This window comes from Coenobita brevimanus, chromosome 15, assembly GCF_032717465.1.
Source record: "Coenobita brevimanus isolate Jiangsu-jjx chromosome 15, ASM3271746v2, whole genome shotgun sequence".
In the NCBI taxonomy this organism is placed as follows: Eukaryota; Metazoa; Arthropoda; class Malacostraca; order Decapoda; family Coenobitidae; genus Coenobita; species Coenobita brevimanus.
The window spans coordinates 35373214-35393148 of NC_136968.1; the positions used below are offsets into that span (position 1 = coordinate 35373214).

At 40.1% G+C, this 19935-nt stretch overlaps 2 protein-coding genes across 2 annotated transcripts; one reads left to right on the top strand and one right to left on the bottom strand.

Annotated features, from left to right (window-relative positions):
• Positions 1-8259: 8259 nt before the first annotated feature.
• LOC145390647 (uncharacterized) lies at positions 8260-10527 on the bottom strand. The gene is made up of 4 exons (XM_080265438.1): positions 10432-10527; positions 9390-9490; positions 8960-9122; positions 8260-8434 (listed from the first exon to the last, which is right to left on the bottom strand). Exons 1-4 carry the CDS (start codon positions 10480-10482, stop codon positions 8402-8404), a joined length of 348 nt encoding a protein of 115 aa, XP_080121564.1. The 5' UTR covers positions 10483-10527; the 3' UTR covers positions 8260-8401.
• Positions 10528-11075: 548 nt separating this feature from the next.
• LOC145390648 (cysteine-rich PDZ-binding protein) lies at positions 11076-18181 on the top strand. Its single transcript, XM_080265439.1, has 4 exons — positions 11076-11181; positions 13333-13449; positions 14854-15027; positions 15909-18181. Exons 1-3 carry the CDS (start codon positions 11146-11148, stop codon positions 15001-15003), a joined length of 303 nt encoding a protein of 100 aa, XP_080121565.1. The 5' UTR covers positions 11076-11145; the 3' UTR covers positions 15004-15027; positions 15909-18181.
• Positions 18182-19935: the final 1754 nt, after the last annotated feature.

Genomic DNA, 19935 nt, shown 5'->3' on the forward strand with positions numbered 1-19935 from the left:
GGGGATAGAGTGAATTTGTTGATAGAAGTGTGGATGGAAAGGTGGATTTGTGGATGGAGAGGTGGATGGAGTGGATTTGTTGATGGGGAGGGGGATGGAGTGAATTTGCTGATAGAAATGGATGGATGGAAAGGTGGATGGAGTGGATTTGTTGGTGGAAATGGATGGATGGAGAGGTGGATGGAGTGGATTTGTAGATGGGTAGGGGGATGGAGTGGATTTGTTGATAGAAATGGATGGATGAAAAGGTGGATGGAGTGGATTTGTGGATGGAGAGGTGGATAGAGTGGAGTTATTGATGGAAAGGGTGGATATTTATTTATAGGATACATATAGTTGAATATGAAAGAGGAGGAGGAGGAGGAGGAACTGTGTTTGAGAGAGAGAGAGAGGTGAATATTAGGTAGTCTGTTTGGAGATGATGATGATGACGGTAGTGGTAGTGGTGCTGGTGGTGATATTAATGACGACATATGATGGTAGTGGTGCTGGTGGTGATATTAATGACGACGATGATGGTAGTGGTGCTGGTGGTGATATTAATGGTGAGGAGGAGAATGATGATGATAGAATATTTTGTCTGGAATAATGGAATACCTGTACTGGAATAATGTGAGATTGGAAATGCTGGAATATTGTGAGACTGGAATATTGGACTGGTATAACATCACTCTGTAGCCATAGTTAGGTTAAGTCACTTGTTGCACTGCGTTAGGGTAGCCAACACCTTCAGTACAAGGGGTTCTCTCTCACACCAGGTATAATTGTTTGGTATTAGTGGGGATTAAATTGAAGAGGAGTCAGTGGCTGGTATTTTCATTGGTTAAGCTCCCTAACACATCTTCCTAAGTGATTTATGTGGCTTATTACACCTTACTGTCCTCTTCTGTGTTGTATAAATCCTTCCAATATTACCATTCTCAGCATAAATAATGTACAAAAGGGTATTGACCAGCCATATCCAAAAATAAATTGCTTAGGAAGAGGTGTTAGGGAGCTTCCTTAACCAGCAAGAATACAGGTCCTTGGCTGATAATCTCATTGGTTACACTCCCTAACACCTGTTCCTAAGTGATTTATTTTTGGGTATGGCTGGCTAATACCGTTTTGTGTGATATTTATGCAGATAGTTATAATACAGAGGTTTAAGTAACACAAAACACAATGGCAATTGAGCAGGGTGTACTAAGCAGAATAAATCACTTAGGAAGAGGTGTTAGGGAGCTTCCATGCTTTTCTTATTTTCCTTTTTTTTTTAGTTTTTTCCAATTTTTTTTAGTTCATTTTTTATTTATTTATTTAAAGGGGGAGGGGGAGGCCGAGGATGAGATGGAGGGATGGGGTGGAGAGGTATATGAGAGAGGGGGGGGTGTGAGTTGGGAGCAGGGGAGTGAAATGGCGGGGGACAGGGCCACTTGGAGGCGATTTGTTTGTGGCCGCCCCAAACGGGATTGAGGCGTCTGGCAATAGATAGATAGATAGATAGATTTTTTTTTCAGTTCATGTCTTTCTTATTTTTTGTTTTGTTTTTTCAGTTCATTTTTTTTTTTTTCAGTTTTTTTCAGTTCATGCCTTAATTAGTTTCATTTTATTTTATTATTATTTTTATTTCATGCCATTGTTATTTTTCTACTACAGTAAGACCTGACTGTAACGGACTAATTGGGGCCCAAGCCAGTCCGAAAAAATCGAAATTCCAATAAAAGCGACATCCGGACTTCCCCCTGCTAACCTGGACTTTTTCCGATATATCAGACATTAGTCCGGATCGCACGAACGGTTTTTAAACTGTTTTGACTACCACTGCGGTACTGTACTGTGTTATAACTTCACTACATTAATCAAATGGTATAATATATATAATAATACTGTACTGTACACTGATAAACATGTCTTTTATTTGCCTTACTGTGGTGAACGTGGCTGAAGTGGTCAGGCAGTCCGGACTGCATCTGGCTTTATCGGACTTTTTCCAATATATAGGAATTTAGTCCGGTAGCTCCTCGAGTCCGATAAAAGCAAATTCCGGTCCATTGAAGTCCGTTATACCGAGGGTTTTACTGTATATTTATTTTATCTAGTTTTATGTTCTCGTTAATACCAAACAGGTGTATATATCAAGGGAAGAGACTCTTGTTGTGAAGGGGTTAAGTTTTCACCTTTTTCTTCCCCCCAGTTTTTCCATTGTTAATTTTTCAGCCACGGAAATTGATGTAACTCTACTCCGTCCACTCTAACCTGGCCTAAAATTACCATCTCTCCATCCTGAATGCCGAGTTGTAACAATAGATTGACGCTAGAATGTGATGCTAGTCATGAAGAAGTGCTAGAACGAGCAGTTAACACTTATATATGGGGCTATACTCTTTCCCCTTCAAATTGGCCTAAAATTACCTTCTCTCCATCCTGAATGCTGAGTTGTAACAATAGATTAATACTTGAATGTGATGCTAGTCATGAAGAAGTGCTAGAACGAGAGGATAACACTTATATATGGGGCTATATTCTTTTCACTTCAACTTGGCCTAAAATTACCATCTTTCTGTTTTGAATATTGAGTTGTAACAATAGATTGACACTAGAATATGGTGCTAGTCACAAAGAAGTGCTATGGGAAGGATGTAGAGCCATAGCATTGTCTTTTTTTGCCACTGAGCTACCTGAAATAAGCTGCAAAAGGACGATAATCTGGGCCAAGTTAAGGTGAAAGAACGATAGTCACAAAGAAGTGCGGTGGAAAGGATGTAGAGCTGTAGTATTGTCTTTTTCTGCCACTGAGCTACATGAAATAAGCGCAAAAGGACGAAAATCTGGGCCAAGTTGGTGTAAAAAGAGTATAGGAATCTGTATCAATTTTTTTTTCTGCCACTGAGCTATGTGAAATCAAGCCACAAAAGGACGTAACTCTCTGCCAGGTTAGAGTGGACGGAGTATAGACGTAAGGAGATGCACAACACTGGAGGACTTTGCTCAACGACAGACACAAAAATAAAATGGTTATCAGAAATGGAGGGAGAGTTATATGATTCCATGTGTACCATCCTGTTATGTGTGGTGGTGGTGATGGTGGTGGTGGTGGTGGTGATAATGATAATGATGATGATGGTGGTGGTAGTGATGATGATGATGATGATGATGATGATGATGGTGGTGGTGGTGATAGTTCTGTAAATTAATGCTTTACTATCCCATCCTGCATATTTTAATGGGGAAATGGCTTTAGAATGATGATGATGATGGTGGTGGTGGTGGTGATTGTGATGATGATGATGGTGGTGGTGGTGATTGTGGTGATGATGGTGATGATAACTGTCCTCCTTTCATGCTTTCCTACAGCTGTCTCTGCATCCTACCTCACCCCATTGATGATGATGATGATGATGATGATTTTCTTTATATGCTTTGCCATACGGGATATTAGGCACTCTCTAAGGTAAGTTATTGTTGTTGTTGTTTTTTGTTTTGCTACCCCAGTCTGTCTAATCAACCAGACCCACCAACCACAGGCAAGTGAAATTTACAAATGATCTTAACTTTTTAATTAATAGTTCACGTCAATATAATATCTTACCCTCTGGACCCTGCCTCACTTCTTCCTTGGTTGGGAAGGTGATGATGATGATGGTGATGATGATGGTGGTGATGATGATGGTGGTGATGGTGGTGATGATGGTGGTGGTGATGGTGGTGGTGATGGTGATGATGATATACCATTAGTAATATTTATTGATTGACTTTGTTTTTTTCTTTTTATTTTTAAATATATAGAGGGAAAAGGCTCTCCCTTTGTGCTAAGGGGTCTTTGTATGGCATGTGTTAGGAGTGTAATGCTGTATGGTAGTGAGACCTGGGCAGTAAAGGAAGAATATATTCGCAGACTCAAACGTACAGAAATGACAATGGTTAGGTGGATGTACAGTGAGTCCCTGAGTGTGAGGCCTGAGGGGGCTGGGTTTATGATGGAAGAATTGAGAGGAAGGATGGGACTGGAATGTATTGGTGCTGTGATGAGGAGGGGTAGATTGAGATGGTTTGGGAGGAAGGATGGGACTGGAATGTATTGGTGTTGTGATGAGGAGGGGTAGACTGAGATGGTTTGGGAAGAAGGATGGGACTGGAGTGTATTGGTGTTGTGATGAGGAGGGGTAGACTGAGATGGTTTGGGAAGAAGGATGGGACTGGAGTGTATTGGTGTTGTGATGAGGAGGGGTAGACTGAGATGGTTTAGGAGGAAGGATGGGACTGGAATGTATTGGTGTTGTGATGAGGAGGGGTAGATTGAGATGGTTTGGGAGGAAGGATGGGACTGGAATGTATTGGTGTTGTGATGAGGAGGGGTAGATTGAGATGGTTTGGGAGGAAGGATGGGACTGGAATGTATTGGTGTTGTGATGAGGAGGGGTAGATTGAGATGGTTTGGGAGGAAGGATGGGACTGGAATGTATTGGTGTTGTGATGAGGAGGGGTAGATTGAGATGGTTTGGAAGGAAGGATGGGACTGGAGTGTATTGGTGTTGTGATGAGGAGGGGTAGATTGAGATGGTTTGGGAGGAAGGATGGGACTGGAATGTATTGGTGTTGTGATGAGGAGGGGTAGATTGAGATGGTTTGGGAGGAAGGATGGGACTGGAATGTATTGGTGTTGTGATGAGGAGGGGTAGACTGAGATGGTTTGGAAGGATGGGACTGGAATGCATTGGTGTTGTGATGCGGAGGGGTAGACTGAGATGGTTTGGGCATGCGGAGAGGATGATGGTTGGATGTGGAAGGTGAGAAGTGTGAACGTCGGAGGTAGGGTTGCAAGAGGCAGACTGAAAAAGACCTGGGATGAGGCCATAGAGTGTGACCTTAGGGATAAGGGACTGGATAGGGAGGCTGCCAGAGATTGAGCAGCATGGAGAGCCGCCATTAGGTGACCAAGGCTGACACAACTGAAGGTTAATAAATTTTACGAACCCAGCCCAGTACAGGAAGGAAAGGAATAAAAACACACCAGTATATTATAAACTCTTTATTAAAACTCTCATACAGATAAAACTTTGAGACAGTCACTAATAAAACCAGGATAAACCCACCACGAATGTGTAAGAAATGTCACTAACTTTAATTTTCTCATTTTCTCTACAGTTTCTCACTATTCTTGAAGTTTATCATATGTGTCTCTGATTTGCCAACTTTCTCTACCTTCTCACATTCTTTGTTCACATGTAATTCAATCTCTCTCTCACACATTCATCATTTTCTTTCACCCCTCTCTCTCTCTCTCTCACATATTCATCATTTTCTTTCACCCCTCTCTCTCTCTCTCTCTCTCTCTCACACACATTCATCATTTTCTTTCACCCCTCTCTCTCTCACATTCATTTTCTTTCACCCCTCTCTCTCTCTCACCCTCAGATCCTCCCAATGATCAGTTATCGTAAAGTCACACACCCATCCACACCCCTCATTACACTTCTCCCAAGGGTGTAGGGGGCCGAGGCTAGTCTAGAACCAGTACATAGGGGGTAGGTGACAGGCCGAACCCCTTACGGCATCACGCGACTGATAAAACCCCCCCCCAACTTAGGAATTCTTAACCCCCGAGTGGTGCGTTATATCCACTAACCCACCAGTACAGTATTATAACATGTGAGTATGAGGAGATATACACTAGGTTGTATTGTAGTGGGTGTTGGAGGCTCCCCTAACACCTGTTCCTTGGTGATTTATTTATCTATTTATTTATTTTTTTTTTACATATTTATACGTTCATATTCATTTCTGTGTTTATGGGAGTATTCATCATCATCATTACCATCACCGTTATCATCATCATCATAGCAATCATTATCACCACTATCATCACTATTATTGTCATCATCATTATCATCACCACCACCACCACCACCACCACCACCACCACCAGCTCTTGGAAATGTCTTGTAATTTAATGCCTTTCATCATCTAAGGATTAACATGTAAAAAAAAAAAGAAAATGGTACGAATGAGGTGATTGGAAAAAAAAAATGCTTAGAGAGAGAGAGAGAGAGAGAGAGAGAGGATTAACATATATAAAAATAACTGGTAAGAATGAGGTGATTGGAAAAAAAATGAGAGAGAGAGAGAGAGAGACTACATAATATTTCAACCCTTTCAGTATAAAAAACTTTTATTTTTTGCTTTATTTCTATCACAACCAAGTTCTTGTAATCAGCATAGAGGAAACACCTTAAACAGATGGGGCAAACAAAAGTACAAAAATAATAAAAATAATAATAATAACAATAGAAATAATAATAATAATAATAATAATAATAATAATAAAAATAATAATAATAACAGAAATAATAATAATAACAGAAATAATAATAATAATAATAATAACAATAATAATAGTAATAAAATAGCAATAAGCAGAGCTGGACAAAATAATTCATGACAGCAGAACAGAATTTACAGTATTATACAACGCTAACAAGTTAAAAATTCATCATATGCAAAAAATACCGGTAACATTAGTAACAGAAGTAATGGTATCTGTTAGTATTTACTGTGACAAAATACACTACTATATTTTCGAATGTACAGTACAGCAGTTTTAACCACTTTTGTCTGTTGTTCTTATCTCCAAATGATTTTACTCAACGACAGAAATGACAGTGATGAGATGGATGTGTAGTGCGCCCTTGAACGTGACGCCTGGGGGGGCTAGGATTATGATTGAAGAGTTGAGAGGAAGGATGGGACTGGAGTGTATTGGTGTTGTGATGAGGAGGGGTAGACTGAGATGGATGTGTAGTGCATCCTTGAATGTGAGGCCTGGGGGGCACTAGGATTATGATTGAAGAGTTGAGAGGAACGATGGGACTGGAGTGTATTGGTGTTGTGATGAGGAGGGGTAGACTGAGATGGTTTGGGAGGAAGGATGGGACTGGAGTGTATTGGTGTTGTGATGAGGAGGGGTAGACTGAGATGGTTTGGGAGGAAGGATGGGACTGGAGTGTATTGGTGTTGTGATGAGGAGGGGTAGACTGAGATGGTTTGGCCATGTGGAGAGGATGGAGGGTGACAACTGGGTGTGGAAGGTGAGAAGTGTGAATGTTGGGGGGGTAGGGTTGTGAGAGGCAGACCAAGAAAGATCTGGGACGAGGTCACATAGTGTGACCTCAGGGATAAGGGACCGAATAGGGAGGCTGCCAGAGATCAAGCAGCATGAAAAGCCATTAGGTGACCAGGGCTGACGCATGCAAGTTGGAGCGTTTACAAACGACATGATATGAATGATACGAAGAAAATATAGAGACAGTGTGAATAAATTTTTACATTACAGTATTTCCTTGGAGGAGTTAAAATGATTTAGTTATTAGCATTTAACTTCATTGGTTTTTAAATTAATATAGAATAACGAGTGTGTGTGTGTGTGTGTGTGTTTTTTGTCAGTTAATGAAGCTCCCTAACACCTCTTCCTAAGTGATTTATAGTATTTTGCTTGCTCCACCATGCTGTCCTCTTCCGAGTCATTTAAATAATTCAAATATCACCAGACTCTTCACACTAACATACAAAACTAGATGAACCAGACGCCTCCAAAAACAGAGATGCAATTATTTTCAGTATTATATCCTCTCTGCTTTTATCACCCTGTTAAATTTATTATTTCTATTTGTTCAGTTTTATTTATTTTTACTATTTATTATTCATTATTCATTCTAAGCGATTTATTAATTTTCAGTTCTTCAAATGAATGTTTTTTTTTTTACTTTTTTCATTCATTTTAAGAGATTATGTTTATTTATTTATTTATTTCTTTATTACCTTTCATTCAAGATTTTTTTTTAAAGATTTTTTCGTTTAAGATCTATGTTATTTTGAGATTCTTCATTCATTTTCAGATTTGCTTTATTCACTTATAGATTTATTTTTACTGATCAATTTTTCAAACTGGCGGGGGTATGTACCACCTTGGTAAAATATACACACAGATATATGGAGGAAATGTGGTAAAAGTAATGCAGTATTAATATTTACAGACAGACACAGGTAGATAAAAAAATAGACTAACAGATTAATATTGATATACACGGATGACTTACAGCTATTGAGAAAGAGAGAGAGAGAGAGACCGGCAGATAGACTGAGGAATAGTCAGAAAGATGTAGAGAGAGAGAGTCAGGTATGCAAAGAGAGAGACAGACAGACAGATAGACTGAGGAATAGTTAGAAAGATGTAGAGAGAGAGAGAGAGAGAGAAATATACTGTAGAAGGAGTCAGTCAGATAGATAGGGATAGAATGACAGTCAGATAGATACAGAGTGATAGATAGAGAAGATGGTGTATATATAGTGTGGTATGATGCCAACAGATGCAGTAGTAGCAGGTTAGTCTCTTGCACTGGCTGACTGGAAGATCGGACACACCTCACATCTCCACCTTGTGACAGTCTTGGGTGATCTGTGGGCGGAGAGAGAGACGCGTTAGACGAGGTGAGAGAGAGAGAGAGAGATGCAGAGTGATAGACTGATAAATAAACAGTCAGACAGATGGAGAGAGAGAGACAGAGAGGAGAAATAGAGAGAGAGAGAGATGCAGAGTGATAGACTGATAAATAAACAGTCAGACAGATGGAGAGAGAGAGACAGAGAGGAGAAATACATCTGTTCACCATTCTGCACTAACGCCCACCATCCATATTTCCAGATTAACTCCTATGACTCACTCTCAGCTGAATTAAATCATTTGGTGTTTGCTGAAATGAGAGAGAGAGAAAGTAATGCGATAGAAGAGGTGTTGTAATGCTCAATATATAAGTTATGAAAAATATGCCTCATCTTGCTTCAGTATGAGAGAGAGAGAGAGAGAGAGAGAGACCTACAGCATGTCTATTTTCGATATTGTTCACCTGAAATCGTGGGTCGTGAGGTGAGATGTGAGAGAGAGAGAGAGAGAGAGAGAGAGAATGTTTTCCCTCTAGTTTACCTGGAATCGTGGGTCATGGGGTGAGATGTGTGTGGGCAGTGATGTGTACGCGGGTGTGAACGGCAGGTATGGGGGTGTGGGCTGGGTCCGCCACTGACGGTAGTAGTAGCGGAAGATTCCACCACACGCCGACACCAGCAACACCAGGAATATTACACCAACCCTGAAGGGAAACGTAAACTATCATCATCATCACTGTCATCATCATCATCATTATTGTCATCATCCTCATCATTACTATCATCATCATCATTATCGTCATTGTCATCGTCATTATTATCATCATCATCATCCTCATCCTCATTACTATCATCACTGTCATCATCATCATCATCATCATCATCATTGTCATCATCATCATTGTCATCATCATCATCATCACCATCATGCACTGTCAACATGTAGCCAATCCGACCCTCTAAATACCCACCAGAAGTACCAATGTCTGTACACGTAATCGCAGCACAGGTTGTCGCCGCAGCAGTACTGTTCCGTCCCACACAGATCCCACTCACAGTAATGACACCACGCCTGGAAAATAAAAATAAATAAGTAAATGAATGGAATAAAATATAAAAATGGGTTTGAGTGCAGTGTTAGGTCTGAGTTGATAGATTTTCTTTTATTTTCCTTTTTCATCTCTAACTGGATGAAGACATTAAAATATTCCTAGTGTTGTGCTTATTGTCATTATTTCCACACACACACACACACACACACGCAGAAAAAAAAGTTAACGCGTATTGCATTTATAGTGCATTGTTTATAAAGACTCCAATGTGCTTGCATGCGTTGGACATGTCGCCCAATGGCAGCTCTCCACGCTGTTTGATTTCTAGCAGCCTCCCTATTTAGTCCCTGATCCAAAATTATACAATCCAGTATTTTTTATGAATACATTATATGCAAAATTAACCCAGTGATCAACCAGGTTAAGCCTTACAAAAATAAATAAGCCAGTGTCAGAAGTTAGGGGGGGGGGGAAGTGCCCAAAATTTCATACTGAAGTGAGACACATGGTTTTGTATGTGTATGCTTTGTGGTAAGATGTCATATGCTATGGTAGGTTAGGGTACCGGTAGGGTGTTTGATTGTTAGGCTATGGCATTACTGTACAGTTAGGTTTAGCACATTACAGTACATGCTTTAATGCTGGTTTGTTGTAAGAATGTTGTAATTTACCGAAAGCGTCCAAATCTCTCAACATACACCATTACCCCACCTTACATCCTGACATTACAACATCAGACATAGTGCCAGGTAAAAGAATGTGGGGCATGAAATAATATCTTTTTGTATAATTAAGTACAAACCCATGTAATGTATTGTTTAAAATTAAGTCCTACGTGGGGACATACGGTAAACCATCACCACCAAAAGAAAGCAAACTAATTTATTCCAGTTATTTCCGCCATATTTCCTCAACAGCAGCCATTACAAAGATGAAGGTAAGTTAAATAGAGGGCAATTACCTTCCTGGCGAGGCAGATAAAGGCCAACAGCCTGAGTAAGGACAGCGACATGATGATTTGCGAGATATTGAAGGGATTTTAATTTCTTAGCCTTCCCTGTCTGTTTACTTCCTGGATGTCCATTTTACCGCAGGATGAACACCGACTTTTTATTTTCCTTGTTTTTAAGAGTTTCAGATAATTTGAGTTTTTATATTGTGTTTTTATTTATATTACTGTTGCCATAAATATGTGGAAGGTTGGTATAAATTGCCATTAGGTTTTGTTTTGATAGTGAAATAGAACTCGCCTCCTTTTAAAAAAAATTTCAGTTTGTAATAACGTAGGTAAGATGATATAAATAGTATAAAGAATGTCCTATAAATCCATATATTGATATACTTTTCAAGGAGCTGAGCGAGTTTAATTTGCATTTAGTTTGTGCGTCAACCTTGTTCGTCATAGGAAAGAAAATGAGCACTTGGATGTCGTGGAATATTGTAGAAAATAAAGAAGTAACCTTAAGTGATACATAATTTTTGTATATACATTATAAACAACAGTAAAATTTATAATGTTTGACAATAAATAAATTAATCTAGGTAGTTACAAAGACCATTTCTAGTTAAGACTCGAATCGGACATTGTTTACCAATTGGTTGACAGAAAATTGTTGGCTTAATTTCCCTCATTTTTCCATTCGTTTCTTCAATTCACCCACGTAATTTTTTCATCATGGTGTGTGAAAAGTGTCAGAAGAAGCTTGGGAAGGTATGTATGGCGAAATTCTTGTATTATTCTCCACAGATTCCCTCACATCACACTTTCCATCAGGTTTTCATTTCTCTAGCAGTTCAGGCCAAGGACTTCAGATTTTTAACTAAGATTTATAACTTAGATTTATGTAGATTTAAGCTGGGTATAGGTAATCCTGTGTCTCCAGAAATCTGTATCCTCTTTCTGATGAATCTTGAGAAAAAACTACAGTGCTGGGGAGAGGTACAGAATAATGCCTTCTGAATTATGAGGCTTATTTGTCAATGTTTTAGTTCTGGACAAACCGATGGAGAGCTTCCATACACAAATAATGAAGAATTTGTGACAGATTGTTTTTCATAGCTGTAAATTCATTTATGGCACCTCGATTCTGCAGAAATATCATTAATGTTGTTAATGGTTGTATAATTCATTAATTCCTGACACCGGAATTATGCAGAAATAACAGGTTACTAAACGGCTCAAAGTTGGGTTTGTTGATGTTGGCGGTGGCATCCTACAGAGGACAGAGAGTCGATTTGGACCCGAAACTCATTTATCCCCAGATTGTTCAGGTTTGTACATTAGGTTAAATTGTTAGGTTTGGTTGGACTAGGTTAGATTACTATGGATTGACAGTTATGTACAAATTTGAAGCCAAATCTACCTAAAAGTCCAACATGGTGGGTGGCTGCTTGTGTTGCATGTAAAGCTGGTGGTTGTGTAGTTGATGTCTTTAAAATTACACATTTCCACAACTATTTTTAAAGCTGTCACAGTGATAATTACATTTAACTTATTGAGAACAATATACTTGTAAATTTCATGTTTGGGAGCTCTCCTTCAGTTTCATTGATAATAGCCTAGTTTCAGCACGGACTTCGGTTCACATTATTCTTATATTAATATTGATACCGGTAACAATAATAATAATATTTGTTATTATGGTACCGGTAGGTGGTGGCGACCATCATCCACTCACTTGATGTAGTGCTGCCTACTTCTTCCTTAGCCTTTATCATTCTTTTTCTGTGCCTGTCCTCCTCTCTTCCTATTTCTTCCATCTTTCCTGTCACTTCTTATCGCTTTTCTTTCCGTTACAGGTGGCTTTACATTGAGTGACAAGCCAAATGGTTTCCTGTAAGCCAAAAAACCATTTACAGCGCTGGGTGGTAACCATATAACCAAACCATACGTGCTCCCTACGTGTCAAGTGGGTTGGTGGAGGGTTAGTGCCCCTCCCTGTAAAACAACTAACTCAAGAGTCAAATGGCCACCCCGTATGGGATTATGGCGTCTGGCAAGAGATAGATAGATAGGTACCGATAGCAGTTATTATTTTTGTTGTTATTATTATGAACCCTACGTGTCAAGTGGGGTTGGTGGAGGATTAGTGCCCCTCCCTGTAAAACAATTAACTCTAAGCCTTGGCCACCCTGTTTGGGATACCTGGCGTCTGGCAATGAATGAAAAAAATTATGAACCCCTTCATTACCAAAGTACTATTTTGTGATATGTGTGTGTCATGCAAAAAAAAAAATCGTGTGGCACATTTCCTTACAAAGAGGTCTTAAATTATTGATGTTCACCACCCATATATTTGTTTCTTGGCGTTGTACATAACCCTCTGGTATCACTATACTCAGAATAAACAATGTGCAAGCTCCCTAACGCCATTTCCTAAGCAATTCAGTTTGTTTTTACACTTTCTGCCCTCTTCTGTGTTGCATAAAACCTTCTAATATCACCATACTCTGCCTAAAAAATGTGCAAGCTCCCTAACACATTTTCCTTAGTGATTTATTTTATTTATTGCACCTCACCATTCCCCTCTTTGTTGCATTAAAACTTTCCAGTATCACCATACTCTGCATAAATAACATGCAAGCTCCCTAACACATTTTCCTTACTGATTTATTTTATTTATTGCACCTCACCATTCCCCTCTTTGTTGCATGAAAACTTTCCAGTATCACCATACTCTGCATAAATAACGTGCAAGCTCCCTAACACATTTTCCTTAGTGATTTATTTTATTTATTGCACCTCACCATTCCCCTCTTTGTTGCATTAAAACTTTCCAGTATCACCATACTCTGCATAAATAACGTGCAAGCTCCCAAACACCTTATCCTTAGTGATTTATTTCTTGTGCCTTCTCTTCAGGTAATAACGCCAGATACGTGGAAGGATGGGGCGCGTAACACGACCGAGAGCGGCGGACGCAAGATTAACGAAAACAAGCTACTCACCGGCAAGAAGAATCGGTTTAACCCATACACGGTGAGTTGACGGGGAGAAAGAGAGAGGGAGAGAGAGAGAGAGATTGATTCAGTTTATTTTCCTTAATTTATTACCGATGATGGAGAGGTAAATGAGAAAAAGAAAGAGAGAGATAGAGACTGAGAGCGAGTCTGTTTATTTTCCTTATTACTGATTGCATTGCGCAGTTGACCCTTGTGCGGTGTGGTGCGGTGAGGATCTGTCCGTTCTCCCCTTTGGGGCTAAGATGTGAATGAATGTGTTTAAATGGATGAGTAAATGGAGAGTGTGTCGTCCTGTCTCGGCTACCTCCCTTTCCTTGGGGGAAGCAGCCTAGGTATATAGATAGATAGATTACTGACAATGAGAGAGAGAGAAACTGATGAATTACAGTCAAATATAACTGTTTTTTAATTGTGTATGAAGCAGTTATACCCAGTCCAGAGGTCGTATGTAGATATAATCACACACACACACACACACACACACAGGTTCCCATTGTCCTAAGTCTGTACACAAACAGATACTGAAACTTCCGTACAGTAGATCCTCACTACATTGGATTACCGTACTTGGTGGTAAGCCTGATCTGATAAAGCCAAAAATCCGTTATATCCGATGATCCCCTTGAGGTGGAATTTCGAGCATGTTTGAAAATAAACGAGTACAACAGCGTTATTCCAGCACGTGTACTAAAAATGCAAACTAATCCCATTTTACACTGACTTGGCCCAAACTTTTGTCCTATTGCGGCTCATTTCACATCCTTGTCATTGCACTGGTTCATTAAAGACACGTATTGCACCCCATTTAAGGCTGGTCATTCTCATCTTAAATATCAGGACAACTTGCCTAGCCTCGGGCTCCTGCGCTCCTCGTGGGGCAACATAGGATTGGATGATGGTTGGAAGGATGTTTGTTATAGCCAACAGAAATCCGGCGGCTTTGTAGTGTCTGTTAAATCTGATATCCTGTCTAGTTTGAGCTTTGTATGTGCGATGGCTGAATCGGTAGAGAGGCGGCCTGCAGTCCTGATGGACCCAGGTTCGAATCCCGGCTGGGGCAGGGAACAGTTTAAGGATTTGAATTGCATAAAAGCAGACTTTCCTGATCTACCAGATAACCCGCCGACATGTCATAAAAGTACCCCAGCTAATACCAATACACCAGTCCTGTATGAGACAGCCCTTGCATGTATTCAATATGGACGGTGGGTGTTAGCACCGAAGTGGTGACATGTAGAGAGGTGTATGGTATGTAGGAGGACTACTGGGCCTTGAGAGCAAGCTGTGAAGCCTATGCCCAGAAGTTGGACACATTTAAAAAAAAAAAAAAAAAAAAAAAAAAAAAAATGTACACAATACCCCAACCCTGCTGTGATTGACTAATACTCTGACACATCCTCTCTCTCCGTGCCGCCCCCAGACCAGCTTTGCCGAGTGCCGCATCTGCCGTACGAAGGTGCACCAGGCGGGGTCACACTTTTGCCAGGGGTGTGCGTACAAGAAGGGCATCTGTGCCATGTGCGGCAAGAAGATTCTGGACACCAAGAGTTACTGTCAGTCCTCAGCGTGATTCAGCGACACCATAACACTGCAGGTGGGTGGCTGGAAGGACACTGAGACTGAACTGTGTGTGTGTTTAGATATATATATATACACCGTGTCAAGTGGGGTTGGTGGAGGATTAGTGCCCCTCCCTGTAAAACAATTAACTCTAAGCCCTTGACCACCCCGTCTGGGATACATGGCGTCTGGCAATGAATGAATGAAAAAAATGTACGGTATATATGAGAGAGGGGGGTGTGAGTTGGGAGCAGGGCAGTGAAATGGCGGGGGACAGGGCGACATGGAGGCGATTTGTTTGTGGCCACCCCAAACGGGATTGAGGCATCTGGCAATAGATAGATAGATAGATGGAGACGGTATTTATATTATTCTTCACCTTGCCTTAGGGTGGGAAAGGAGGTCCAGATGATTATGATGATGGCAGTGATGCTGTGTTTATTAATATATTCTTCTGGTTGGTGGTTTTATCTGGTTAGGTAAGACTAGTGATGCCTGATGGTACAGTCAGTGAAGGCAGTCTAGCCAGGTTGATTCCATAAGGTTTGTATCCAAGCCACTCATGGGTGAGGGACTGGTCACTCATGCCTTCAATGTTTGGACTAAGTTGCCTTGCTCTGAGCTCCTGTTTCCCTAATGGAGAGCAAGAGACTAACGAGGAAAGTGTATGTGAGTGAGGTGGAGAGGGAGGGGGAGGCTGAGGATATGATGGGGGGGATGGAGTGGAGAGGTATTTGAGAGAGGGAGGTGTGAGGTGGGAGCAAGGAAGTGAAATGGCATTGAACAGGGAGACATGCGGGTGATTTGCTTGTGGCCACCCCTTATGGAATTAAGGCATCTGGCAATAGATTGATAGATAGATGATAGATACAAAAAATTCTATGCCTTTTAATTTTGTGTTTTATCCACCAACAGACAATGCTATTCAGCGGAAGACGACCTCCTGTTTGGTGGAGAGGTGGAAGGAGGGCTGGATGTGTGATGGTGCTTCAAATAACATATGGTATTTCTCAAGGCCACACATTTGACTTATTTATTTAGATTTTGTGGAGAGGATGACTTTTTGGAGAGTTTCAGCCTTTGTTTCTTTCTTTTTGCATATATAAAAGGCAGTATAGGGTGTGTCTAGCATCCACATGTGACCTATTTATGATTTAAGTTTCTGTGGAGGAGATGACATTTTGGAGAGTTTCAGCCTTTGTTTCTTTCTTTTTTCATATATAGAAGGTAGCATAGGGTGTGTCTCGCATCCACACTTGACCTATTTATTAAGTTTCTGTGGAGGGTATGACCTTTGGGAGAGTTTCAGCCTTTGTTTCTTTCTTTTTTGCATATATATAAAAGGTAGTTCTCACACCTCATTACTTTCATACTCCTGTTTATCAAGTATGTAATTAAGACTCACATAACATACTTTCCATAATCATTTTTTAACATAGGAGCACATACCACATAACATAGCATTATTTATTATTAAGCCATATGTATAGTGAATGGTGTGGATTGGAAGAGCTGTGACTAGCATTGACAAGTACTCCTCAACTTACGTAATTAATTGGTTCCTGCAGATCGTATGGAAGTCAGAGTTTTACGTAGGTCCATCTATACTCCTGCAGGTGCGTACTGTAATATCTTAATTAATTGGGTCCTGCAGATCATGTGGAAGTTAGAGTTTTACGTAAGTCCATCTATACTCCTGCAGATGCGTAATATCTTAATCAATTGGGTCCTGCAGATCATGTGGAAGTCAGATTTTTAAGTAAGTCCATAGTTACGCTTGGAAATGTGTAATATCTTTAATAAACACTCAGTATGCACTCAGTAATAGTTATTTTTGTGTGATAAACATAAGCAAACATAAACTCAGAGACTGTACTTTATTTATGCATGAAATCAGATATGTTTATGTGAAGTTACAGAACGTGGTGAATGTTTTTGGCATACCCGACAGAGCCAGGATTCCATGGGCTTGAATGATGAGTGAATAGAAGCGTGGCCCAATGGATTAGGCAAATTTTGGTTGTCTGGACATTGCTGCTCCTTACCCTGCCCTAGGGTGGGAAAGGTGGTCCAGATGATGATGATGATGATGTTAAAAAAAGAAAGGAAAAAATGTACCAAATGTAGAGTGGAAGAAACTGGCGGCCAACAACTGCCACACTGTCTGCCACCCTTACCGATGTCGTTGGTGCGTCGCCATGGTAACGTGTCTCACCAGCCGCACTTGTACTTGGCGCGCATTATGAATAGAATATGTATTTTTATATTTTTTGCTCTGAAATTAATTTGTATGTACCCTGTAGCTGTAATTTTTGTAAGTTGAGGAGTACCTGTAGCTATGTATCAGTTATTTATTTAGACTCATTGTGGACAGACATTACAGTGCCGTCATCACAATACGTTACATTTTTATACTTGAGTGACTTTGTATTTATAAAGGGATGAACCTGGTAGACTTACTGTAGTGTACATTATTAGAGCAGCATAGTGTTAGGAGTGATAAAACGTTTAGTCTATCTATCTACTTATTGCCAGACGCCTTAGTCCCGTAAGGGGTGGCCACAAACAAACTGCCTCCATGTCGCTCTGCCCCCCACCATTTCACCGCGCTCCCCCCAGCTATCTTGGATTTGAGAATATGTACTGTAATGAGAATGAATTATGGTTAAGATGTTATTGCCAGGAAAGGGTTAGATTTACATACAGTACCTGTCTGTGTAATGGTTTCCTGTAAGCCAGGAAACCATTTACAGCGCTGGGTAGTAACCATACTGTATAAACAACCCATACGTGTTCTGTACGTGTCAGCAAGTGGTTTGGCAGAGGGTAGTGCCCCTTCCTGTAAAACAACTAAAAGATAAACGGCCACCCCTTACAGGAGTCTGGCGTCTGACTGTAGATTAATAGATAGATAGACAGACCTGTTTGTGGTACTCTAGCCGTGGATACGTAGATGTGAAAGAAAGGTAATATAGGATTGACGTTTAGGCCTGTCTTCTCAACAGGTAAGGAAGCTCCCTAACACCTCTTCCTTAGTGATTTATTTTTTCTTGTTGGGTAAGGAGGCTCCCTAACACCCCTTCCTTAGTTATTTATTTTTTCTTGTTGGGTAAGGAAGCTCCCTAACACCCCTTCCTAAGTGATTTATTTTTTCTTGTCAGGTAAGGAGGCTCCCTAATACCTCTTCCTTAGTGAGTTATTTTCCAAAGTACACAGTAATATCCTCATTTTTGCCTCATATATCATTTTATCATCGACAGAGTGGATGGATAACACACAAGAATATAGTAATGGAGCAAATCAGAATTAAACCAGCAATGAAGAGGTGTTAAGTAAGCGTCCTAACTGCACTGGAATACTGCCCATTGTGATTATGTGCTATTTTCATGACACACATGGAAGCTTCCTAACTATCTGTCTATCTATTGCCAGACGCCTTAATCCCATAAGGGGTGGTCACAAACAAATCGTCTCCATGTCACCCTGTCCCTCACCATTTCATTGCCCAGCTCCCAGCTCACCCCCCCCTCTCTCATATACCTCCCCACTCCCTAACACCATGTCTTAAGCAATTCATTTTGTTTATTACACTTACTGTCTTCTGTGTTATATAAATCCTTCCAATATCGCCATTCTCTGCATAAAATAATGTACAAAAGGGTATTAATCAGTTGTATCCAAAAATAAATGGCTTAGGAAGAGGTGTTAGGGAGCTTCATCGCTATACTCTACATAAATAACGTACAAAAGAATATCAGCCACTCATATCCAAAAAATAAATAGCCAAGGAAGAGGTGTTAGGGAGCTTCATCGCCATACTCTGTATAAATAACGTACAAAAGGATATCAGCCACTCGTATCCAAAACTAAATTGCTTAGGAAGGGGTGTTAGGGGAGCTTCCTTACCTGAAGAGAATGTACACTGAGATTATACCTCTTTTATTGTGTTCTTGTAAAATATATAATACTAATAATTTTCATTTAAAGTTGTATTATTTAAACACTGAAATCTGTGGCCTGGAGTGTGAAGGAAAAGATAAATAGATGAATGGGTAAGTGAATAGACAGATGGATAGATAATGAGGTAGATTGTGTGTGTGTGTGTGTGTAAGTGAATACTGTAGATACATGGATAGATAATGAGGTAGATTGTGTGTGTGTGTGTGTGTAAGTGAATAGATACATGGATAGATAATGAGGTAGATTGTGTGTGTGTGTGTGTGTGTGTGTGTGTGTGTGTAAGTGAATAGATACATGGATAGATAATGAGGTAGATTGTGTGTGTGTGTGTGTGTGTGTGTGTGTGTGTGTGTATGCTGATGTCTGTATAGTATGCACATATCCCTCAACTCCCTCCCTACCACCAGAAAGGAAGATGGTGCACTAGACCAGCCTGCAGTCCACCGTGTGCATGGGTAGGAGGGTGTATTCCAGTGTAGGATGGCAGTAATAAGGTAACCACATAGCGCAGCCAAGTGATGTAGTAAAGGATTTTGTTATTAACCACTAGTATAGTTAGGGTTGTTTTGTATTTTTGATTACTAACTCTGTCTAATTTTTTAGCATCAATGTAGGCAAGCAGTGAGTTTTTATTTATTTATTTATTTATTTTTTTCCAATATCAGTAGAGTCGGGTTTTTTTTTCCAGTGTCAGTAGAGTCTATGTTTTTTTTTGTTTTTTTCCCCCCGTGTCAGTAGAATCGATGTTTTTTTTTTTTTATACAGAAGATGAATAGAGGAAGGAAAAACAGATGAATAAGATAGTCCATATACCAGGTTACAGGTGTCTTTTTTTTTTTTAAATAATGGATGGGAGAAGGAACCAGATGCTAATATCCTTTTAAACTGTTCTCTCCAAGGGAAATAAAAAGATAACAGAGAGTCAAATTCAGGGTCCGTTTATGTTGAGGGGAGTACTGTAATCTGCTGATGTACCTGTAAG